Here is a 25,977-nt window from a genome sequence, read left to right on the forward strand (position 1 = left end):
ACCGGACAGCGGCAGAGTTTGCACATCAGAACCTTCTCCGGCACCAAGGTGATGATGGACCAGCTGATGCCTTCTGCTTTAAGATGCCCTCCCCGGACAAGACGAAGTGGCCCAATCGCCCTCCGCTCCCAGTCACCTGATTCGTGTTCTGCCATTTTACGCACAAGTTTGACTGGCACAGAAAAAAATAAATATATAAACGGGAGAACTGGCCTATCGGCACCCTCGACACAGAAATACACCCTTTTGTGAGCAGATTACAGAGAGTGGAGGGGGGCTGAGGTTGGATGCAGCCAGCGCGGGGAGCTGTGCGGATCAGAGAGGAGGCACCGGGCGAAGAAGAGGAGCGCAGAGGAAGGACAATGCTCTCACATCGTCTCTGAGCCGAACATGATGCCGCAGAGCTCCGAGTCTAATCACCGGTAGTGTTTCGATCATTGCCCTCCGTGTGTCGGAACCGGGCAGCGGCTCTCTTTCAGGGATCATTCGCTGAACACTGTGTCACGGTATCGAGGACTGGAAGGTTTTTTTTCTTGTTTTGTTTTTTGTTTTTTTTTTCTTCCTCCATCGAGTGAATTTTGGATGTGAGCGTCTTTTTGTTTGATTATTTGCCCGCCGCATGAATTCTCCCACCGGATCCTCGCCGGTGTGTGCTGCTGCTGCTGCTGCTGCTGCTGCTGTCCTCCTCCTCCTCCTCCTCCTCCACCACCACCACCTCCTCCTCTTGCTCCTGCTCAGACGGCCCATTCTCGCAGAGGGCACTACCCTCCTCCTCCTCCTCCTCCTCCTCGTCCTCCCTGCCGCTGCCGCTGCTGCTGCTGCCGCTAAAGACATTTTGATCGGCACCCCAACCACTTCCACCACCTCCTCCTCCTCCTCCTCCTCCTCCTCCTCCTCCTCAGTAACATGTCGGGACAGTCTTTGACGGACCGGATCGCCGCCGCGCAGCACAGCATGACCGGGTCTGCCATCAGCAAAGCCGTCTGCAAGGCCACGACGCACGAAGTCAGCGGACCCAAGAAGAAACACCTTGACTGTAGGTTAAAGCATCCCATCATATACTGTGTAGATAGACCTGCATGCCTCTCCATCTCCCCCCTCCTCCTCCTCACAAAGGGTCGCCTGTAAACAGCCTCCTGCAGCCGCTTTAACGTCACATTCTCCGGGAGTTAAACGTGATTTTACGCAGCGCGGCTGAAACGCGAGCGGTACATTTTCATACCAGGCAGAGGGGCGACGGGCCAGGTAGTGTGTGTGCATGTCATCCAGGGGAAATAGGCCACTGTGCCCCGCTCCGCTCCGCTCTGCTCTGCTATAGGCTAACCGGCCGCTGTACAGTGAGGAGGCCCATCCATTATTAACGCCACGATCACCCGGAGACACTCCAGCGCAGAGACGCGCCGCACACACCGACTTCAAGTTCACTGTCACGTCCTCTGCTGCGTTATTATCATTAATGAAGGTGTTGCTGCTGTCAGTGCTGAGTTTGTGTGTGTGTGTGTGTGTGTGTGTGTGTGTGTGTGTGTGTGTGTGTGTGTGTGATGGAGGGATCCTCACATGTAGATTTCCACCGGTGATTATTAGGTCAGGTGGCTTCCCCTGCCTCGCTATAATTACTTGACATGATCGATGGAGAGCGAGAGGAATCAATGGAGCTGCCAGTCAGACAGTCAGACAGACAGACAGACAGACAGACAGAGAGAGAGATGAGGGAGGGAGGAGGAGGGAGGTAAAGATGGCTAATCAAGAGGAGATGTGGATAAATCAACAGCGAGGCAGGTCGCCAAACAGCCCCAGAGTCACTCATCCAGCCAGCCAGCCGGCAAGTTTGGCAGTGGATTAGTCGGTGGTGCCCACAGCAGAGGTGATGCTGGGAGTTCTGGGCTCCCTCACAAGATGCACAAGGTGCCACCAGGATGTCTAAATCAGAGGCTGTGTCACTAAGAGAAGGCCACTGAAGCGCAGGGGAAAGGTTCAGAGGCAAGTTTTCAGGATCGACTCGCGATGAAAAGCGTCTCTAGTTGCGGCGTCGAGTCATTTCTGCTGCTTTGGTGCTTTAATCGTGACGTGACCAGCGGTTAGAGGTCGTCACGGAGGGTTTCAGACGTGTTACCGCTGCAGCAGCTCATGAAAGATTGTCCACGATCACGGTGGGGTCACGTTAAAATTACCACAAAGTACGAGATCACAGAATGCTAACCCTTTTAGCTAACTTCCTGTCCGTCCCTCGTCTCTACATCGACACATTTGTACGACTTCTTCCTTTTTCTCTCTTCGCTTTGTTCTTTTCTTCAGCTGCTTTTCGTCGCTCTGCCCGTCTGGTAGAATAAACTGTCACCAGGAGCGCTGGGATTGGTAGTCGATCCTGATCCAAGCCACGCGGCGTCGGTCACAATCGCGGCAGAAACTTCCTCCTATTTTTACAGACATTTGGCGGCAGAGTGTCGAAAATGTAGAGCAAGAGGAAGTGATGTGATAGTTTGCTGTCTCGATTCTGATCCCGCCGCTAAAGCAGAACAGAATCGACACGTTCGTAAAACCTCGACTAACTCAGAGAAACTGTCTTCAAAAAGATCCACCGTTCCTAACACTTCTTCTTCTTCGTGATCATCGTCTACGCTGCTTCACGACTTCTGCTTCAAATCTCCAAACTCTCTGAAAATGTGCGGAAATACGTAAGAGATGAACGTCAATTGTACAAATGAAGTGTTGTTTCGAAGGCTAAAAGGAAACAGTGGGTTGAAGGACGCTGAGTGACTGGAGCCATTATTGGTTTTATTTTGCAGCGGAGCCACAGTTTTATAAGAACACAGCACCCCTGCAGTTATTAAACGGTAGAAGGTCGTCCAGTTTCGGCGCCGCCACGAGTCTGAGTCTCTCAGAAACTAGTAAATGTCATTTAACTGAAGGGGAGCAGATAATCTAAAAATAGAGCCCGAGCATTTACATGACAAGGTCTCATCCTCCACATGGATTCTAATAAGGTTCAAACCAAACACGCTCAAGGACAATGAAGTTTTACTATGACGGGTCAGTTTGATTCTGGTCGAGGTGGCTAACATGAGGCGGTTCGGTTCTGATCCGGCTCGTATTCTCATCGTTAATGGCAGAAAAAGCTCTGAGCTGTAAGTCTGAATCAGTTCAACTCTTGTGTGGAGGCTCAGAAAGAAACGCGTCGGCTGAATGGATGTTTTTGTGCGTGAGCCATTCAGACGCAGCTGTTCTGACAGCTCGCACTATGAAACCCGTTCTGTGAGAGATGATGTCACGGACGACTCGCCGACGTCATCACGCGGCTTTTAAGGTTAAAGAAAAGACGAAGAGGAAGGAAGTGAGTTGATCAGAAGGTCAGTGGATGTGAGTGAGTGAAGAGCGGAGAGAAAAGACGATGAACTCAGCTGATCCGACGGAGCTCCTGACGAGGCAGCGGTCCAGGACTGTGGGTCCATCTGCCGTCTGAGAGTTCAGACGAGTGCAGCTCGCACAGAACCGGCGCTGGATGTGACCCGGTCTCATCAGCCTGCGTAGAAACAACCCGACTTTAGACTTTCAAACTAGGTCCGTAACATTCAAGTCTGTGGAGAGTTTACAGGCTTTAATGCTCAAACTAGACATAAATTATGCAAATGTGTGACATGGTGACACACTGTGATGTCACAGAGTCACAGGATGAAAGGCGGGACTACTGACGAGGCGTTCAAGGAGCCGTGTTTCCAGTGGGAGACAGGAGCTTCTGTTGGTTCTTTGACCTTGTTAACTTTTAAGAACCTGCCAGAAAAGTTTGAAATCAAACTATTTTTTTCTGTTTCTGCAGCTGGAAACTGATTCTAGATCAACATCAGCTGATCGTCAGAGAGGTTTCAATAAATACTGACGACATTTTAGTTTCCTTTAAAACACACTCGACTCGTTATTGATCCGTCCTGGCCAGACGCAGTGGGAGGAAAAGATGAATCGCTGTGCCGTTTCTCAAAATGCAACACGTGATAAATCGGATGCTGGTCGTTGAAGCTCAGAGCGAACAAACCATCAGCTTTTCTTCTTCTTCTTCTTCCAGCGTCCTGACCTTGACAGACCGGTCGGTGACATAAACAGCCACTGCTGATTATTTACAACCCACAGAGCGAATGATGAGTGCGACAGATGGAGTAATGAGATTTCACTTTCACTACACTCTGCGTGGCTGAGAAGGTAGAAAGAGGCGACAGAAACCAGATTCATCACACGAGGAGCAACAATCAGGACAAAAAAATGATCTTCTGCCCCTGAAAGCAGAATAAACTGTGTAACTCATTGTGTTATTTATTTAGTCGTGGGCTGAGATTGTGACATGTTGATAATAATCACCGTCATCTTCCTCCTTGAGCCACATTTCTGAACTTGAAGCACAATTAAGTTAAAGAAGTTGAAGAGAAGAAGCTGAAATGTCGATATAACTAAAATACCGCCGACGAACACGGACTCCCACATCGTGTAATGACCTTTAATATCAATGCAGCTTCAGCTCCTGAGAGTGACTCACTTTCTCTCAAGCTGAGGATTTAAAACATATTGAATGTTTTATTGCATTTTACAGTAACAGTCTTTATGAGAAGTCCCTCCAGCCAAACATACTTTAAGCGTTGGCTTTTTATTTTATCCGAACAAAATCCTGGAATTTAACTTCTGTAGACGTTTTATTCTTTGTCTGCATGTCTAAATCTTACTTCTAATTGCGTTACTGATGCACATTATTTCCTACGTGGACTGCAGCTTATCAATAATCCCAGTCGGCGATCACACAGTCGATACTTCATCACATCCCATCGACACCGGCACACGTCGATGATTAAATCAGAGCTGATGTATTATCGCCCCGAGGAAAACACACGAGGACGCAGCGCAAAAATATGTGACCGGAGACGTTTTATTATTATTATTCAGGTGTAAATGTGTTCAAGTGGAGGCGTGAGAGGGAGGAGCGCAAAGAAAGAAAGAAATACAGGAAGAAAGGAGGAAAGATGAACGAAAGAAATAAAGAAACAACAAATGAATGAATGAATGACAGAAAGAAAGAAAGAAAGAAAGAAAGAAAGAAAGAAAGAAAGAAAGAAAGATTCTGCCTGCTTGACTTCATTTTGCTCGGTGGCGAACAATCCAAACGCTGATGGTTTTATAATTTTATATAAAATCGTGCGACAGTAAAAACAAGAAAACAAAGCTGAAATGTAAAATACTTAAGATTAACTGTCGAGCAAGTTGATATCGAAGACTGACTGCTGACTTGGTCAAAACCAAACATTACACGTTTAAACAATTAGCAAAACTGAAAGCTAATGTGTAAAATCTTGGAGCTAAAATGTCAAGCAAGCCAACTTAGCTTTTAATTAGCTAAAGCTCCATAAAAACAACTTTAACAAGCGAACATCAGCTTTATTAACCACAAGAACAGTTGATCTGTTCTGCAGGAGCGACAGGTGGAAGTAATGAAGATGAACATCTTGTTACAGACGCCGTGCAGCTCAAACAGATCAGATGAAGTGCGGCTGATGGGTCATCACAGTTAATTCTCAGGTGAACGTGAACGCCTGCGTCAAACGTCAGAATAATCCGTCCGGTCGTTGAACAAAGTGGTGGCGTAAAAAAAACAAACCCGGCTGCACGTCCGGCTCGCTGGTGCGTTGGTGTTTGTTCATGTTCGACAGGAAACATTAATTAGTTGGAATCAATATTGTCCCATTAATTATTGAGCCAGAAGGAAATTCACAAACAAACACATTAACAATGTGTAAAGCACGACTGAACGCCACCGTCACCGTACACGGCCGAGATGTTAAAGCACCGAGACTTAATCAGGAGCATAAATTCTTCTTACAATTAAAACAGATTATAAATAGTTGTGATGTGGTGATTCACAGCTCTCAGGTTTAAATATCTGTCACATGTTTCCTCTTTTGTTTTCCACAGGTTTCACTTCCAGTTACCAGATACTGGAAGTTAACCGACCTTCATATTTGGCACTAATGCAGGAGACTTAATTCAGCTGACTCGTGATTTTACTGCTGTTCTGCACACTATTTCAGATTTCTGTTCATGGTTGTTATATTCAGGTTCTCCTCTCGCAGCGTCCAGCGACCCTGGGTGGATCAAACTTGCTGCTGAATGCCATCGGACACATTAAACACGGAGCAGTTTGATCATATGAAGGGTTTTACTGTAAAACAGAATAATGTAAAGCTTGTTTCTTCACCTCAGAGTCAGTAAATCTGTGAGATTAAACAGACGCCTCACATACTTCACATTTTGATCTTAAACCGGAAAAATCCTTGAAGAATTTGGGCCACTGTTCCACCAATCTGTCCGACTGGAGCTCCAGATCTGAAACACCTTTTTTTTTTTTATCTGTGCCAGAATATTTCTGCAAATATAAAACTGAGACATATTTCTCTCTTTCTTCTGAACATAAAGCTCAGACTCTGTCAGAGGCTGAACGTCTGCGTCCATCACCGCTAACAGTCTTGTCTCTGGGATGACACCGTGTCTGTACTTTGGCTGAGTCGCACTAAACTCCAGCCACAAAATGGATTTTGTGATACAGTAGCCGCAGCTGAGATTCACCCGTCTATACGGCCTCTATTATTAAATAATCATTTGTTCATTGATTTGCGTGCAGCGGTCGATGAGAGCGCGTTCAGCGTGGTTTGTTCGCTCGTTCCCGATCGATTCATAACTGAACCTGTGAGCTCTCTGAGGTGATGAACGATGATGGTGACAAGACGCTGCTGCTGTTACTCACCGTGACTCACAGCGAGTCAACACGCCGGCTCTGATTTCAAGGACACACGGACGCTTATAGTCTCTAACCTCACACACACACACACACACACACACACACACACACACACACACACTCCTGGAATTATTCTTAATCTGTTAATCATGTCATGGTGTTTCGTCTCTGTGTGTCTTGCAGACCTGATCCACTGCACCAATGAGCTGAACGTCAGCATCCCCCACCTGGCAGACACGCTGCTGGAGCGCACGGCCAGTAACAGCTGGATCGTGGTTTTCAAAGCGCTCATCACGACACACCACCTCATGATGTACGGCAACGAGGTGAGCCAGGACGTACGGAGGCCCGGGAGGGAGGGGAGCAACCTGTAGTGTCACAAAAACAAAACCACAAGACATTAGAAGTCATTACAAGTGTGATTTCACACATTAAAGTGTGTTTCCAGGTCTCCAGGAGTAAAACTGGCACTTAATCTGATAAAAATGTCCTCCAATGATGTCACTCAGGGGCTACGTTGCATTGTGGGTAATGAAGGCACCAAGGAAGAGGAATTAAAAATAAGCTGATATCTCCGTCTACTGTATCAAATTTGATAATTTCTTTTTACAAGAAATAACAGTTTATAATTAAAAAAAGGGCGAGAAAAAAGACAAAGACAGGAAGTGGGACGTACAATGTGACACACATGGGTATACTCTACAAAATAAAACAGGAAACAAATAACCAGTAACCCAGAGTATCAACCACTCTCTGTGAAGTAGCTCCTGAATTTTGAGGATTTGTTGCCCTTTTCTTATTCTATGTTGTAAAGTTAAGTTTTCTGGCTGAGCGATTCATCTAGTAATCAGGAAAACAATTAACAGGTTGTTCAGGCCCTCATGTAATAATCGCTGGAGTCATCAAAAGGATGAAACGCGGACAGTTCCCGACATTTCCGCTCGCCAAACGCTCTCCAACTCCCGCAGCGAGTTTCTTTGAAGGTGCATCTTCCTCGTGTCCAACAAGGACCGGTGAGCGATCCGGCTGACATTTACGTGGGAAATCAACTCCCTGCACCGCTCACACCACGAGATCAATAACCAAAACATCAAACGTGTCGAGTGATGAGCGTCTCGGGCTGGACACTGAGGTCGTGGCTCTCACAAAGCGTTCAGACGACACAGCGCTCTGCAACACAAATAGTGACACGATGTTTCGAATATTTACTGTCAGCCGACCAGAAGAGCCGCGAGGTTTAAAGCACCTTTACTTACTTAACATGATGTATCTCCTGATAAAGCAGGAGGCTGGAGAGAGTTCACTGTAAACTGTAAACCAACTGGATATCTTTTAAAGAGAGGAAGGCTCTTAATTTGCCAGCAGGGGAATATTTTAAAACTGTTTTACTGCTCGTTTGTTTTGTTTATGTTTGTGCAAGATGAGCCAAAACTTGCCTGGAGTCACTCCAGGTAAGAGTAGAGTCAGAGGAAAACACACATTTTTGTTGGTTTCAATGCCATTTTTCACCTGCTGCATTATCAGTATTGGACATTTGACTTTCTGCATGTGATCGTCTGTTTTTCTGCTGTTCAAAATGAGCTCTGCGTTGTGATTGTGTCTGTGTGGACGTGACTGAGGCCTGTCAGGAAACACCATCAGATAACTCACCACCGCTCTCCTCCTCTTCTCCCTTTCCCCCCGTCAGAGATTGATGCAGTACCTTGCCTCCAGAAACACGCTCTTCAACCTCAACAACTTCCTCGATAAGGCTGCACTACAAGGTGATTTAATGCCATTTGGCTGTTTGTAAACTCAGCAGCGCTGTACATCTGAGAAAATGACTTTATGTCCGACTCTCCCCGGATCTGTTGCGCCATCAATAAGCCGATTTCAAAGGAAAGCTGCAGACGGGGGATGAAAAGCTTCAGACAAATGTGCCTTTTATAGATAAAAGAAAATAAAAGACGCTGCTGCATGTTGTTGTTCAGAGGCTCCTCCTAAATATGTTGAGTGTGACGGTAAGATGGTTTAGTCTGTCCCATATGAAAGTGATTAATGTTTCTTAACCGGGTTTTGAAAAGAGGCCAATAGGTGATGGGTCTGTAACAGCGGCGCCCCCTGTCTGTCCTGCAGGGTACAACATGTCCACCTTCATCAGACGCTACAGCCGCTACCTGAATGAAAAAGCCATGTCGTACAGACTAGCAGCCGTGGACTTCACCAAGATGAAGCGAGGGTAACGAACTCACGCGCGACATGGACACGAATAGAACAAACACATTTTCTATTTTTCCCTTTAAGGTTCAACATGTCAGAGTTTTAGTTGAACAGATTGCAGAGAAGTAACAGTTTTGATGTTATGAGCATTGTTGCAAAGATATTTACTGTACTTAGCATGCTAACCAGCTAGCAGCCGACACTCCCCTGACGCTCTGAGCTCCCAGTCCAACAACTAGCTGCACGGCTAACTGAGCTAAAGTAGCTAACGGCAGCTACAGCCAGCAGCAGTTAACGTAACTCTGCTGATATTCTGCCCTCACACTTTAAAATGTGTTTCTGAGAGTTCGTTGTGGACTCTGAAGGATCTCCTCACACACGAACACGCCTCAGTCTGCAGGTCTGACGAGTCCTGTGTGTGTGTGTTGCATGCGTGTTTGTGTGCATGTGTTGTTGTGTGTCAGCAGGGCTGAAGGTGTGATGCGCACCATGAACACAGACAAGCTGATTAAGACTCTGCCCACCATTCAGAACCAGCTGGACGCGCTGCTGGATTTCCAGGTAAACACCCGACCGGAGGAGGACGCGGGACGTCGCGGTGACGTCTCGACCCGATTCTCACTCTTCTTCTGTCTTCATCTCCTCAGCCGAACTCTAACGAGCTGACCAACGGAGTGATCAACACAGCATTCATGTTGCTGTTTAAAGACTCCATACGGCTGTTTGCTGCCTACAACGAGGGGGTGATCAACATGCTGGGTAAACCTCACACAGATCACAACACGAGTTAATCTCCATTGATTGCATTTCGTGTTTATTCAGTAATCTGCCTCCGACGTCGAGATCACAGGACCGTGAGTCCACTCAGTCGGTCTTTAAGGGGAAATCAATGTTTCCTGCAACTGTCTCTCAAAGTCCAATTAAAGACTATAAATATCACCTTCTTTTCTTTCATTAATTATTAAGTCGGAGAGGAAGAAAGACAGAGAACCGACCCGCAGACTCTTCAGTGACCGGTTCATTAAATGATCAATTACTTGACTTGATTGAGGATAAAGTTACTCTACTTCTCCCTCGTTTTCTGCTTTCTCTCCTGTTGATTCTGGTCTTCTGATACGCAGAGAAATACTTCGACATGAAGAAGAACCAGTGCAAAGAAGCTCTGGAGATCTACAAGACGTTCCTCAACAGGATGACCAAACTGTCCGAGTTCCTCAAAGTGGCGGAGGTAACGTCCGTTTGTCCCGCCGCTCCTCCGCAGAGAGGGCGCGAATATCCGTCCGGAGCGAATCTCGGCGGTCGTCTCCTCCTTATAAACAAAATCTCCACCTTCTTTCTTCTGTCGTTTTAATTTCTCCCGTTGAGAAAATAATCCACTGTCACCGGTTGAGATTCGCTCCAGACTTCTGTCGCCTGCCGGATCTGATTTACGGTCGATATCTCTGAACCTGAACCCGACCGTAGATCAGCGTCCAGAGGCTTTCTGCTCCTTAATCCTCCAAGTCTTTTTTTTTTTTTTTGTTTCGCCTCTAGATTCCCTCCTGTTTCTGTCCTTCTCTTGCCCTGACCTGGGGAGGGGGTTTACTCGATAACACTGATTAATGGCCTCTCAGAGAGCCACTCATGTAGAGCTTCCAGTTGAGGGACCCCTCGCGTTGCTGCCTGTTCACATGCCTGCACTGCATGCCCAAAGCAAGCTCTCTCTCTATCACTATCTCTGTCTCCTCTTCTTTTATTTCCTCCCTTTTCTTAAAAAGAAAGAAAGAAGACGGCTGTTATCCAGTTAACAGTTGCATCCCTCGCTAGGCTTCACAGTGAACACAAACAGTCTGATCCTCTGTAGGCTGCGTAGCATCCATCTTCACAGGCTTTTCTCTCTGCTTGGTTTCGTTTTCCCTTTTGGAAGAAGGTTTGGAGTTCAGCCGCTCGATCCAAAGAAAAAAATAAAAAACAACAACAAGAGACTAACGTTGACTTTAAGGACCCATTCATTTTACCTGTCTAACAAAATGTGTGTTTGTCTGTTTTGTGTTGTCATCTGTGTCCCTCCCCCTTGTCCGTCTGTTCAAAGTCAACATTAGTTGAGTGTCTCTCCTTTTTTTGGATGTCTTACCTCGCAGTCACGTGACCTGTCGTCCGCCCTGCCTGTTCGATCAGTCGGTGTGCTCGGCATTCATTTCAAACCTCCAGATCTCAGTGTGTGTGTGTGTGTGTGTGTGTGTGTGTGTGTGTGTGTGTGTGTGTGTACTTATAAGTGTGTGTGTGTACATATACTGTGTATATATCGGTGTTTGTATGCGTGTGCATGCGCCCTCCTCCTTCCTCCTCTGTTGTCTTTTATTTGTTTTCCTTTCCAGCCACTGCATGAAGTAATGAATGCTTGGGTTTGATTCTTCTTTCTCCCTCCTCCTCTTCCTCTTCCTCCTTCACACGCCTCTTCCCTTTTTTCTGTTTGACTCTGTTGGGTTTTTTGGTTTTACTCCTTGTTTTTTTGTTATTACATTTGGTTTATTTTTTTATTTTGCCTCCCTCCTCCCTCCCCCCCAACCCCTCCCCCCTCCTTTTTTGTGACACAGCGAGTTGGGATAGATCAGGGCGACAGCCCCGATCTCACACAGGTCAGTCTACATCTCATCTCAATCAGTCAATCAACCAGTCAGTCAACCAGTATTTAAGATCCGTCAAGTCAATCCCATAATGCTTCATTCTAAACGCTCCCGTTCCCTACTCACCCTACAGACCTGCCCACACTGCAGCTGCCCGTCCTCCTCCTCTCTTCTTCACTCTCCGTAACTCCTTTGCCTTGGTCTCCTTTTTTCTCCCTGGACAGAGTTTAGAATAGAGAGGAAACAATCATTCTTTTTTTTTCACAATTTCGATGCCTTAGTGCCGGTTCTCACTCATGACACGCCAAATACAGCAGCCTGGTCAGAAACTCTCAGCGTCTCGGTTTGACGCCTCTCACGTCAGTTCTGGAGCGCCGGTCTAGTGTAAAGCAACAAAGTCCGAGTCCCTTTTCGACCAGTGTGGTTCCGGGGCTGGTTCGGAGCCAGTTCTTTGTGTTTTGTTAGCAGATAACTGGTTTGCAGTTGAATACAGCACAAGACGTCTTATGTCTGTTTATAGACTAACATTAGCTTTTTACTTCTAGTCTTTTAATTTACGCTTCAAAAATCACAAAAGTGTTGCTCATCTGTGCAGATTATCATGCTGAACAGAGGGAACATAAACTTGTGTTCGCCACAGAACTTATTTTCTGCAATAATCCAAAATCCAATTAAGAAATCCTTTGACGAGGGAACCAGGGCGACTTCCAGGTGTGCATTAAAAAAACACGTCATCCGAAGTTAAACGGAGTAGTTGTGAAAACGTAACCAAACTTTGACTGTTTGACAAGGTCAACAACATGCAGCACGTTTTTTATCGTGTAGCTGTAAGTTTGGACATTACACATAACGGTTGTTGCGCACTTGACCGCAGAGCCTTTATTGTGAAAGTCCACACAGGATGTTGCATCCAGGTGAAGGATGGTGAGGCTTCTGACCTGCTGCTGGATGTGACACGTCAGGAGTGAGACCGTGTTGCACCTGCTGCAGGATATTAATAGTCTTTTTTTTTTTATCTGACTCTGTAGAACAAATTTTACTCTGAGGGATTTTCAAAGCAGCGTTTTTGTGGCTGTGTAACAGAAGTTTGCATATTTCTATTTCAGCTGGGCTTAGCATCTGTCTGAGATTTTTTCTCCCAGCAGTCTTTCCGGCATTTTCACAGTGTAAATATCAGGACTTGTCTCTTCATTCGAAGGCTTACCACACAAACAAGTCAGCACAGCTTTATGAAATAGGTTGTTGTTTTTTTTTGCCCATATAAGCAGTGTTCAAATCATTTCCCTGAAAAAAAAAGGTCATGTCCCTTTGCATTAGCTGTGGGGAGAGCAGCGAATGGTTTTTATTAAGTAGGTTTCTGCAAATATGACTTGGATAGGTGCACATAATGTCATCAGAAGCACTGCACATCACGCTCAGAGGCCCCAAATCCAGCTCATCCTTTCCAGCAGACACATGATTGGATGTTTACAATGTGACAAATCTGCTAGCAAACTGAAAATAGCCGACTTCAAATTAAGGGCATGTTTGTAGTGCTTATGAAGACCTTATATGCTCTTATTCAACCACATAGTGACCCATGCCTTATACTGAGCTCTAGATATGTGTCTGTTTTACTTTGAAACTTTTAGCATATTCTAGATTTCTCTGAAGAAGGATATCCAGAATTCGCATTTTACTCTCTTTCCCCCTTAAAATAAGTATATGAGAAATCTTTTCTTTGCTTGTTGTGTTTGCACTGTGTTCTCTGGTGCTGAAATGTAAGGCTCTCGGTGAAGGCCGCGGTATCACATGTGGTCAAAATGAACCCATTCATCCATTTTGTTTCCCGGTGAAGAGTGCTGGCCAGCTGCTCGATGTGTATACCTGGTTTTTCACCGGACGTTTACATTTCACTGAGTTAACTTCTTTGGCTTCCAGTGGGATCAAAACTTTTTTTTTTTGTTGGCTCATTCGTTTAGTCGCTGCCTTGATTTCCAGATAAAACACTTGAATTTGACTTGTAGCCTGAGTGGAAGCCACGAGTTAACTCTCAATTTTAGGACTGTGATTTAATTTCTGTGTATGCGTGTGTTCAGTGTGCGTGTTAACGAGAGCGTTTGTGCACTGCTGGCCTCTGCATGGGCGCATTAGACGGTTCAGAGATGTGTTTGTTGTGTTTCCTCTCCGGAGCCCCGCAGCGACGACGCTCTGCTCTGTCCTGACCTGTTAGTCCCACCGCGGACTCGCTTGCATGATCCTAAAGGGCTGATGATGTGTGCATGTGCTGGTCAACCAAACCTGATGAAACCAAATGCTAAAAAAAAAAAAAAAAAAAAGTTATCATAATAATTATAATAATCAGAAAAAAAAGAACAAAGCGCTGTCGTAGAGTAGATAACGAATCTGAGGATGATGTCTGAAATTTGCTGCTGCTTTGTGTGTGTGTGTGAATGTGAGCGGGTGAGACGGGTGAGGAGGTGAGGAGACGGGTGAGAGAGAGAGAGAGAGAGAGAGAGAGAGAGCAGTGTGTCCAGTTCTGTCCACTTGGCCGTGGTTCTAATGTTTCCCCATCAACACCTCCCTGCCCCACCTTTACCCCCCCGCAGGCTCCCAGCTCTCTCCTGGAGGCTCTGGAGCAGCATCTAGCCTCTCTGGAGGGCCGGAAGCTGAAGGACCTCTCCACCGCCAGCAGGTACAGTCCGATCACCGGGAGGCTGTTCTGCAAAGACCCAGCCTTGTTGCTGAACCAGAACAGTCTTAAATACCGTGGAAATGTTGCTAATAATGCTAATAAATAACATTTTTATAGTCGCTCTTAGAGAACAGTTACAGCCTGATACCATGATGTAAAACACAAGTCGATGCAGCATGTGAAGTGATTTATCAGTCAGTCCGCCATTCTTAAATATCTCAAAAAACTACTTGATGGATTGCCATGAAATTAACTCCAGACAGTCATGGTCTCCAGAGGAAGGACCCTGATTGATTTCATGATCTTCAGACCTTTCGTCTGTTGCATCATCTAATTAAACTCCCAGCTTGTCCAATACTTTTCCGTCCGACCCTCGTCTTTGCTCTGAGTGTAACGTCCACACGGAGAAAAAGACAAACAGAACAAAGTAATATCACCGCCGTGTAAATTCTGCAGCCGTTTGCCAAAAAATGTGTGTGTGTGTGTGTGTGTGTGTGTGTGTGTGTGTGTGTGTGTGTGTGTGTGTGTGTGTGTGTCGCCCTCAGATCCAGCACCTTGTCCAGTGCAGTGTCCTCTCTCTCCAGCACTGGGATCTCTCTCAGCCGTATGGACGACAAGACGGACGACAACAGACTGCAGCAACACAAGGCGAGACATTTGCAAGACAGTATTAAACTCACATGTACTTATATAAAAGGCTTAGAAAGACACAACTGTACGCCAACAAAGCCGCACGTAATGAAAACACAACATGATCGCTGCTGGCGCACAAACCCTTTTCACTACATAGCTGTTTCTGCTTTAATGTGAGGAAGGCACGCTGAAATCGCTTCAGCTCGTGTGGACCGTGAACAGAACTGTGCGTCAAAGTCTTTTTGTCCTCCGCACTTGTTGTTGGAGTTGAATGGACGAGTGCATTAATCCTGCAATACAGTGAAATACACTGTCTGTTCCTGGCTGCTGGCCCGGAGCCTGCACTGATGCGCCCGGAATGAAAATGAAGTCACAATCTCGAGATGCTCTGCGGTGGATTTTTCATTCAAATAAAGAAGCATCCCGCACAAATCAATAGAAATACTAATAATGCAGAGAATGCTGTCTCCAGGATGATAACACATCTACTGGCATTGATTCGACACCCTGAAATCCTCTATTTGAATTTGTGGAACTGTTGATTATGAGATGTTATGCGGCCATCTTTGTGTTGTTACGTTTACGTGCCGGGCACTAACAAACCGATCAGACAGGACAGGAGAGGAGGTGAACCACAGTCATGTGCACTGCAGGGCTCTTTACAAACCGTGGTGATGTAACACTGATTGGTGCTTCTCGTGCAGGACGACGGTCATAAAGTGATCGACATCCAGACGCCCAACGTGTCGCCCAGCGGCCAATCAGTGGGCAGCGCCAACAGCAGCGGAGGGGCGACGGATCTCTTCTCCAACTCACCCATCGTACCCGTCAACAACCAGTGAGTGTCTTCTGACCTGCAGCGTCGCAGTTCAACTTCTAGCCATCATTGTGCCCCAGTTCTGCAACAAGAGGCCTTCTGACTGGCTGTCGTTATAAATCAGATCGTTGTGAAAACGATCTTTTCTGGTTACGTAAACACAACACACGAGAATCAACATCTCCTCTCCCGTTCTGCTTCCTGCAGTGTGCCAAACCTGACCAGTGAGCTGTTCACCCTGCAGCCCAACTTCACCCCCATCCAGACCACACACACTGTGCCCAACAATAACAATGCCTGGGGAGGTAGGCTGGCACACACACACACACACACACACACAAACAAACACACACGCAGATAATCATGCAAACATACAACAGAGCATGCAAATATCACACACACTCTGCTCAGAGCCGGATCTGCTGTGACAGTGATGCCTCGGTTGCTTCGTGCTCTTGACTCTATTCCCCCCCCCCTTTTTTTTTCTTTTCACGTTACCATGGTAACCTTTGGACATCAGGTGACCTGCTAAAGCCAGCCCCGCCCACTCAAATTCACAGCCCTGGAGCCCCGTTGCACTCTGGGAAAATGCTGCCCAATGATTTGGACTCTTCATTAGCCAACCTCGTTGGCAGTGAGTAAACAGTTTCTCTCTCCAAACATTCAGCCATCATGTTGTTGGTCGTTGTTGTTGTTGTGTTTCTTCTTTCAGCTCATGTTTTTATTCTTCCTTCTCTCAGACCTGCAGTTCGGAGGGACGCCAGCTAAAAAGTGAGTGGGTTTCTCTTGACATCTTAAACTTGGCCACAAGCAAATGACTCAGCCGTCTATGATGCAGCTTCATCACCGTTCAAACTCTCGTATGATTAATTTTTATTTTTACATATAATCTGTGCATCTGTAAATACTGTGTGTGCATCAGGCCGGAGCTCCAGTGGAGTCAGCTGGTGGAGAAGAAGCCAACAGGAGGAAGCGGCTGGCAGTCGAAGACGATGTGCACCAGCACCAACTGGACTCACACCACCCATCCCATGGCACCTGCACCCATGCCCGTCCCTCAGATGGTAACTTGGAAGCCACGCTCACGTTGTCGTCAAGTTTCATGCATGATTACATGATTTCTACAAAGCTCATACACACCTGGAGTTCACTGACACAGGTGTTACAGTCAGTTACAGTGGCTGATTAGACTTCTGCTCAGCACAGAATGGACTCATACAGGTCGACTGACTGCTTCAGTCTTCAGTCCTAATTTAGCCGTCACACAACACCAACATGATCACATCCCACAATATTTAGCCATTAAGAAGCATTGAACCACACGTCAGCTCACCTGACATACACAAAACTCACTGCACCAGACTGTTTTCTCTCCGTCAGATTCAAAATACATTCACATCACAGGTAACTTCAATAGGCAATGAAAGAACAACAGAACAGATAAAATAGGTGCCGGCCTCAATCTGTAAGCTCCTGGATTCTGTTCTGGGAGGACCCGACACAGATGAAGCCCTGCAGCTCGCTCATGTTCCTCGTTAGTCATAAACAGGACAATTAAACACCGTTATCATCGGGCGCTCGGTGCTGATTGCACCCGTTTGACTTTCGCTCCGCTGCAGTTCAGCAAACATACAAAACACTGCTCTGTAGATTCAACTGTGAGGACATGTTCTGATCTTCAGCATTATAAAGCTTCACATTCACAAGCTTTCCAACATGATCCATACACTGATGTAGAAACTGACGTCAGTACCTGAGCCCGCTCCACCACCGAGGTTCTCCAGCAGCATCAGAACAGCATCAGTACCGCTGCTGTGGTTATTCATGGACTCTGCACATGAACCTGTGAACCATCGTCAGGGTGATATCTCAATCATCATTATTAAACATCAGAGGGATGATCAATGATTGATGGCTAAGCTCATATTGAAACAGGCGTTATAAGAGTTTGCTTTCATGATTAAAAGATGAGCACATTAACAGGGAAGTCATGATTCTGATGTAAACGAAGAGAACGATATAACTCAGCGCTCGTAAAATAATTTAAAAACCGTATAAATCCACCTGAGGGACATTTTATGAGCTTATTTCACACAGCTTGTTGTGGTGGAATCAGATGCAAAGGCCACTGCAGCGTCTCCGCCGACGCTTAAAAGCTGTGAAAGATTAAATTAAAGTTTACCACCGCGTCTCCACGACGTGCCTCGGTTTGATCAGCATCCTCCACCTCCACCTGCACCGACTGCTGCTGCCTGACAGTCTCACACCTGCATGAGCAAACACATAGCAACCACCAGGTTATTATTGGTTCAGTGACATCATGTTGGTTCAGTGACATCATGTTAGTTCAGTGACATCATGTTAGTTCAGTGACATCATGTTGGTTCAGTGACATCATGTTAGTTCAGTGACATCATGTTAGTTCAGTGACATCATGTTGGTTCAGTGACATCATGTTGGTTCAGTGACATCATGTTAGTTCAGTGACATCATGTTAGTTCAGTGACATCATGTTAGTTCAGTGACATCATGTTGGTAATTTAGTGACATCATGTTAGTTCAGTGACATCATGTTGTTAATTTAGTGACATCATGTTATTGGTTCAGTGACATCATGTTAGTTCAGTGACATCATGTTATTGGTTCAGTGACATCATGTTGTTGATTTTAACAAACATCAAGATTATAAGTTTCCAATGATAAATAAAATAGAGAAAAAGCAGAAAAGTCTCAGATTTGCAGAATCATTTTCTCACTATCGATTGATTGTTGCTGCTCTGACATCATGATTTCTGAAGTACAGAAAAACGTTCCCAGAATGAACTATCACTTCCGTCTGTAGTGAATTTCATTACATGATTATATAAACGGCAGAAATCTTCTGGTAGCAACAAACTAACTACAGAAACATTCAGATCTTCATGTCAAACAAGATCTGGACTGCAGCAGAATCGTGTAATGTGCATTAGTGTTGGTGTCATCCATCACTTTGTCAGGAGTCAGATTCTCTTAATGACACAATTTCTCCTTCTAGAGTGAAACTCATCAAACACACCTGTCGGCCAAATGTGACTTTCTCTGCCTGGTTCAGGCTTCTGAAGGAGCTCGTGCCTCTGTCCTTTCTGTGCTGCACTCTAATTATCTCCACGTCTCTTCCAATCAAACCGGTCTCATCTTTTAAATGTTCGACTGATTGACCTCTCAACTCAAACCGCTCATTTATTCAGCAAATGGCTTGGAAAGCAGGCGGCACGGCCAGAATAGAAAGTAGAAGCGACGGGAACGCGAGGAATGAGCGAAGGTCGGTTTATCTTCTCTGCACATGTGTAACTTTTATTGTTGTAACTCTTGTTTTTCTGTCACTCTCCACAGAATGGGATGATCTATACTGGCTATGTAAGTTCTTCTATTCTCCTTCAGTCCTCTCTTTGTACCTGATTTCATCCTGTCTAGTTTGATTTTTCTAAATCTTTATTTGTGGCACTTTCATTACCGGACTGTTTGTATTGTGTGAGACATGAATCATCAGACGGAGAGGGGGAATTATTTTGCTTTGCATTGTTATTTCATCCTTTTGTGGTTATTACAGGCTGCCTCCTCCGTTTATCTCTGTTAAATGTTGCACCTCCTGTTGTTGCTCAGGATTTGGTGTCTTCCTACATGCAAATGTTTAAGAAAGTCAAAATATGTCAGTCTTTGTTTGGGGAGCAGGTTAGACACGAGGCCAACAGAATCAGGATTATATTTGCAATCAACTTTCAGTTTCAGATCAAACTGTAGCTCAGCCAGAAACAGTCTGTTGTGTTCCTGTTGTTGTGCACAGGCTCCAGCACCAGTGGCTTTTCCTATGACGACACCCCAAGTGCCTGTGTATGGAATGGTAACGAGCCGCCTGATCTCACAGAGCTTTCACTCCTTCTCTGCAGGGATTAATCCATTCTTAATCTGATGTGTTTGCTCCTCACCTGTCCTCCATCCAGCTCCCTCCTCAGATGAGTCATCAGATGGGGGGCGTTCCCATGATGCCCCCACAGCCTGTCATGTACAACCAGCCTGTCCTGAGACCCACCAATCCTTTTGGGCCCATCCCGGGGACACAGGTAACACAAACACACACATGAATCACTACACTGTAGTGGGGAAACACACACACATGCACATATTTGCACAGCCAGCAGTTGCTTAGCCTAGCTTAGCTTAGCATACAGACCCGGAGGATACTCAGAGTATTCCTCCCTGCAGGAACCACATCCTGTCGTTTCCAGACTTGTGGGTCAAACTAACAAGATGTAACAAAGCTACTCTAGTGGTTTCACACAATGCTAAGCTAAGCTAGCCTGCTGGAAAAAACAGCATAGACCAACACCAAAACACCACATATGCTGGTCACCACCGAGTAACCGGCTACTGGATTATACATCCAAAATGAAACATAACAGCAGGATTTAAAAAAAAAAAAGAAAAATACATGAAGTTAGAGAAAAATTTTGATGCAAAGATCCAGAACATCAATTTCATCAACTTCAGAGCCATAAAAGATATTTTATTTTCTAATCCTTCAGTTCAGATTTGAGTGTGTCTGCTCTCAGCTGTCTCGTGGTGTCACTGATGCCTCTCATAATCGCCATGGCCGAAGATGCGACTTTCTTTTTTTTTGTTTGGTCTCTACAAAACTTTGTTTTTTGTTTCTAATACGGGTTTTGGCCTCATATATCAGCTCAGGCTCTGAACCTGACATTGTAATGATGTCACAGATTTTTGGCTCCAGGACAAATATGAAATATGAAACCTTGGATCAAAAATTCATAACGGTCATAACTGACCTTGTTTGCGGTTTGACGTGTCCTGAATAGTTTCATGGACTTCTGTTTTATAATGCCGATGGAGGTTAATGGTAGAACTGAGTCGGTTTGACATTATGAGCGATGGACTGTTATTAAAGAAACACTTTAATTTCAACCTCACGGACTTGTGCTCCACCCCTGGTTTCCGTACGACCTGAAGCTTCTTTTTTTTTCTTCTTTTACTCGCACACATAAAAATGAAGCTCTTCTCTAATAAATAGTTTAAGCAATCTCTCAGGAAATCAGTTTATCTCCCAATAAATGCAGACATGTTTAAGAGGCAGTAAAGGGGAGCGGAGATGATCCAAACTGAAACTTGACTGAATGCTGGGCTGCACTTTCTTTTATGCTTTGGAAAGTGCTGCTGGGAGGGCAGAAGCAGCAAAGTGAAAATACTAATTGGAGTATTAAAAAAGGCAAAAAAAAAAATAAAAATGTATGTCTGCCTCTGGAATAACTATCGCCCTCGTTCACAGCTATTCTTAAAGATGATAATTGGCTGCGGTCAAACTGCGGCGCCTTCAAGAAGGAGGGTGAATCATGCTGTCAGATAATTTATAATTGACCAGAGAGTGTTTTTCACGGCGAGGCTGCAGCTACACGACGATCAGAACAAACAAGTATTTTGACCAATTATTCAAAACATGGCGGGGTAATATAATTGCTCACGGAGCACTCACGATTACCGAGAAGCTGTTTTTCCTGGCACTGCGGCAGGTAATGTGCTCGTCAATAGATGCCTGAACACTTGATGAGGTGTTTTGTTGAAGTAAATCACTCTCCATTCTCTCGTATCCTCTGCAGATGCACTTCATGTAGGGATGATGTGGTAACCATGGCAGCAAAGCCGAGACGGAGAAGGCGAGAGGAAAGAGATGGAGAGAGAAAGAGTCGAAGAAAACAAATCCAGAACCAAATCCAGCGCCGAAGGAAGAAAGAAGAGAGAGAGGGAAAAAAAAGGGAGGGGAGAGGAAGACGGAGAGAGGCCCAGAAGAAATGCTGATGTGTGTTTCCATGCGAGGCCCGACGCTCTGATCTCCTCTCCTCTCTCTCCACGAGGCTACTGATCTCTCTGTCTTTGAATCTGTATAATGCCGGAGCACCAGACGCTCCGCATCAGTCCCACTCATCCTCTGTTTGATTTGCCAACTCAAACGGCGATTACGACCTGTGATGACGCTACGAAGACTTGACAGCTCGATGGAAGTGCAGATGGCACCTCCTCAACCACCTCATCCCGATTATTTCCTGTACAAAAAAACAAACTTTCCTCTCCATCCCACAAATGAGTCAAACTCGGAGGTCACGCATCTCTTTTCTCTGATTGGATTGTTTGCTGGCACTTTACTCAATGTGAACTTTGCCAAGGGTGTATGTGTGTCAGTGATTTTAGCATCTTGTTCAGATTGGTTCCCTTGTGTTGTGTGTGTCATCCATCACCTGATGTCAGATGTAATTGATTTGAATGCGTGTCCCCCTTTTTCTACATTTCAGCGTGCTGCATCGACATTAACGTTTGAGTCTTTTTACGAGCTCCCGTTTGTTCTTAATTGCCAACTTCACATCAAGAAATCCGGCGTGGAACGATGATTTTGTGTGTGTGTGTGTGTGTGTGTGGACGGACGTGGCTGTATGTACTGTATGTGTTTCTCTTTTGGTACCTGATGTCATCGCTGTGTTGCCAGGTACCGACGTGTTACTGCACTGGAACTAACTGATGAAAGCACTGAGCCAGACCCAGGCATCGCATCTGGATGTAAACCTCTTACACTGACTTTGCTACTTGGGGACGTGCTGTACACACTGTGTTCTTTTGTTTTTCTCCTCTACAGCTGTGCAATATCATGCAACCTCGTCACTTGTCTTTTTTCCACCCATCTGTAGGCTGTTTAGAAGCTTGTTTCCTGCTGTCGTGTCGTACTTCCTGTGTGTCTACATCAGGTTTCTGTACAGAATGCCGTTTTGTTTGTTTTTTTAGAAACATGTTCTGTTAAACCCGTACTGCTCTAAAAGTAATGAAAAATGCACTGAGAGCCAGTAAGAGGATATTAGTAAGTGGGCAATTTTCAGTCTAGCCAATCAAGAAACGGTCCACGTCCCAACTGTTTCGGTGTCCTCCCTGTCCGGAGCATTCGTCCTGTCCAAAGTTAGTCTCCCGTAAACATGCAGCTTATGTCTCACCCTTCGCTTGGAGGATTTAAAGACATGGCCGACAGAGGGAGGGAGTTTGTGAATGTAGTGTTGACATTCATGGGCAGGACAGCTAAAGGTCAGCTGCGGGGATTCAAACGAGGACCAGACTGTCGGAAAGCGACCGAGGGTTAATGTCTGTCGATCACGACTCTAGTAACGCCCCACAGTGGCGACGTACAGATTAGTTCAGACAGCCAGACACGGAGGCTTTAATGAGACGTTAAATGTTAATTGTGGCTTTTCTGGCGTATCCAAGGTCAAGTTAGACCCACAGACAGGCGATATATATATATTATAGCACAAACCTTTGAAGAGGGGACAAACGCTCTGCTGCACAAAAACCTAAAATCATTGCTGGGATGTACAGTTGAAAGGGGCAATAATCGATTGGGGATGAAGTCGTTTTCTATTGATTGTGTCTGTTCTATGTACATGTACTGTATGTGTGTTTGTGTGCACATGCCTTCCCATAGAGATAAACAGGGTCATGTTCCTCGGTTAAGAGATGAAAGGTCTCTCGTGAGCTGGTAGCGTGTTCTAACTTAGCAGTGAGTGTAACTGTGTCCGTGTCTCAGTCTGTACAACCCAACATCAAACTAAGGTGGCTCCAGGATCACTCATCTGCTGAAACCGCAAACAAAACAACAAGCCCCGAGTTGTCATCGGACCTGGAGTCTCGAAGCCAATCCTGAGGCGAATCTCTCCAGAGAGCTGGAGCTGCACACGCCGCCAATTCCAAAACAAAATCGTCAAGAGAATCTCGCCCGTGTTGGTGGCGTTATCACTCACCCTTGAACTGTAACTGCTGGCTACGCAAAAACCAATCTCCCCGCAGCTACGACTCTACTGCCAGCAGAGCGAGACTTCAGAGTTAGAAATCGCTACCACGCAGGCAGATATTCTCCGACGTTACAGATTAAGAGGCCAACTGACATTTGGATATCTCCTTTGGAAAACTGTCGTTTCCACACTCCCCCATTACTCGTCGTTCCAGTGGTTTGTCTTTCTCCGTCAGCCGAATGCTCTTCTCATCGTGCACTTCACTCCCACGACGCAGCTCGATCCATCCTGGGCCAACCTCTGACTGTTAATGTGTCCTCTGTATATAGGTAATGCCGTTCATGTGTTTATAGACGTGCTCTCTCTGTAAAGTGATCGAAGCCCCATTGGATGACGTACTGTACGTGGGACAATTTATTGCTGTATCTGTGTTTGAATGGTTGTATTTTGAAGGTGTCATCATCCAGGGATGGTTGGGGGGGGGGGGGGGGTTTGATGTTTGTGATGTTTGTGTCCATCTCGAGGAGGAAGGGGGCGGGGTCTGGGCGGGGCGGGAGGGTACAGGGGTAAACTATCACAACTGGTCTATACCAAGAGTGTCTTCATCGAGGGAGTGGACAGGACAGGGTCTGTCCTCTTCGAAACAGGAACATTTTTTTGCACCAAAGTCATCATCAAAGCGCAGCTTCTTCTTATTCAAGGTCACTACGGATGGATGATATCAGAACTCAAAAGGATTTATTTTGTTCTTTTTTCTTTTAAAGACAAAGAAACTGTCTCTTCTTTTGCATGATTAAGTGTCGTCTTTTTATTGGCTTGTGTGCCCGGTAAAAGCATGACCATTGTGTGAACTCTCACTTACCGGTGTGTTTGGAATTGTTAAGGAAATTTCTCCATGAGATTTTTTACTTACCTCTTGACATGAACATTCATTGACATTCATAATCAACTGTTTTACAATGGAGGGTCTGTAACTGTTTGAAGGCTGCCTCGCATGCAGAAATGCAACTTGCAAGTAACCCATCAAACTTCAAACCCAGTTACCGTAACTGCATCTTTGTAAAACACCATGGATGTCAATGCCAGTTATCACCTAGCTAGCTAGACATTGCAGTCTTGTAAAATCGCTCTTTATTAAAGCGTTGCTATTTTCAATACGTGTGTTTGAATGCTCGCTCCTTTTTCATACTATGCCAGCAGCATCATGGGAGGTTGTGATTGGAAGTCAAAGTACTGTAATACGTGTTTGGTCTGGTCCATATTGTGTGGTGTTTTAAACGTGTTTGCCCAGTCTTGTCCTGTCTGTTGCCATCAACTGGACTTATTCTTTCCCAGTCATCCTCTAAAGCACAGACTGGTTTCCTGAAACCAGGCTTGGAAGAAGCTTCAACTTTGTTTTTGAGACGACTGAAACAGACCTGGACGAGGGGTTCAGAGACCCACAACATAGTTTTTAACCCTTCTGTTACAGTGCAGATGGGTGAGATTCAGGACTAAATTTAGTATCTCCTTGTCTGTCAGTGATGTCTCAGTAGTCAGTACACTCCATCTTTAATCTCCGCTGCTAAATTAATGTAAGGAACCCAACATACCAGCTGTAAACAAACTTTGCAAAGAGCGTCCTCAGACGAGTCTTTCAGAAGTAGAAGTGGAGAAAACCAGCTTCAACGGACGAGTCTATTATGGGAAATTAATATTTTATCTTGCACTCAGCTCATAAAATAAATTGGCCCTTTGTATTCGTCACTGAAGCTACTTCAGACTTATCTGGCAGCTGGAAACCAGACGAACATGTTAGCAGGGCAGAAACTGCATCTCCATGTTGTTTTGCCGATGAAAGGCGCATGATGTCTACGCAGTTTCGCGCTCCACCCTTTCGTCTATTTACATACATAGAACTACTCATCATATTACCTCAGTATTGTGTACACTGCATTCATTCAGAACTCTAGTAAACATCTGTAAACTGTTGATCGTTGCTGAGGGCATGAAACTCAGCACTGTCCATGAAAAAGTCTTGTTAGCAGGGAGTGAGGTTCCATACCTTCGATTTCTTCTCATTTTCTTTTTTTGTATATCAAAGTGATTGAATTATCAACAGGTTTGGATTGTTATCAAATTATTGGTTTTTATTTGAAAGCATAGGTTGATGTTTTTGGAGAAAATGGAATAAAACGTCATCTGATGCTGAGCTCTTAGTTATTCGGTGACTCCTCCACCAACACTTTGAAAGGAGCTCTGCGGAGCTTCTGTTGTGTTAGAAGCTGGTCCCTAGTTTATTTTAGTGAACACCATTTCTTATTTTAAGCTACTGTCGCTCTGTTAGAGGGAGGAATGACACAAGGCACTCAAAAAGATGAATAAAGTCACATCCCTTGGACTGTCACGGACAGTCTGACAAGAGTCCTTCACAAAGAATAAATGAATAACCAATTTTTCACATCACTTTACAAACCGCTCAT

The 25,977-nt window shown here is 45.3% G+C and overlaps 1 protein-coding gene and 1 long non-coding RNA gene across 4 annotated transcripts; one reads left to right on the forward strand and one right to left on the reverse strand.

The window, feature by feature from the left end:
• Positions 1-163: 163 nt before the first annotated feature.
• LOC119030843 (phosphatidylinositol-binding clathrin assembly protein-like) lies at positions 164-23,980 on the forward strand. 3 transcript variants are annotated; one of them, XM_037118754.1, is made up of 19 exons: positions 164-1,036; positions 6,953-7,095; positions 8,457-8,532; positions 8,885-8,987; positions 9,436-9,529; positions 9,616-9,727; positions 10,090-10,196; positions 11,545-11,586; positions 14,163-14,248; positions 14,794-14,896; positions 15,586-15,719; positions 15,906-16,003; positions 16,219-16,332; positions 16,439-16,469; positions 16,609-16,762; positions 19,071-19,094; positions 19,522-19,578; positions 19,679-19,798; positions 21,347-23,980. In XM_037118754.1, exons 1-19 carry the CDS (start codon positions 907-909, stop codon positions 21,359-21,361), a joined length of 1,743 nt encoding a protein of 580 aa, XP_036974649.1. In that variant the 5' UTR covers positions 164-906; the 3' UTR covers positions 21,362-23,980. The 3 variants fall into 3 exon arrangements, with proteins under 3 accessions (XP_036974649.1, XP_036974650.1, XP_036974651.1); XM_037118755.1 differs by having other exon boundaries at positions 907-1,036; positions 16,621-16,762; XM_037118756.1 differs by lacking the exon at positions 11,545-11,586 and having other exon boundaries at positions 907-1,036.
• Positions 14,802-19,767, reverse strand: LOC119030846. The gene is made up of 4 exons (XR_005078435.1): positions 19,664-19,767; positions 17,881-17,965; positions 17,452-17,541; positions 14,802-14,881 (listed from the first exon to the last, which is right to left on the reverse strand). It is a non-coding gene; the product is annotated as an uncharacterized LOC119030846 (long non-coding RNA).
• Positions 23,981-25,977: the final 1,997 nt, after the last annotated feature.

This window comes from Acanthopagrus latus, chromosome 13 (genome assembly GCF_904848185.1).
Source record: "Acanthopagrus latus isolate v.2019 chromosome 13, fAcaLat1.1, whole genome shotgun sequence".
In the NCBI taxonomy this organism is placed as follows: Eukaryota; Metazoa; Chordata; class Actinopteri; order Spariformes; family Sparidae; genus Acanthopagrus; species Acanthopagrus latus.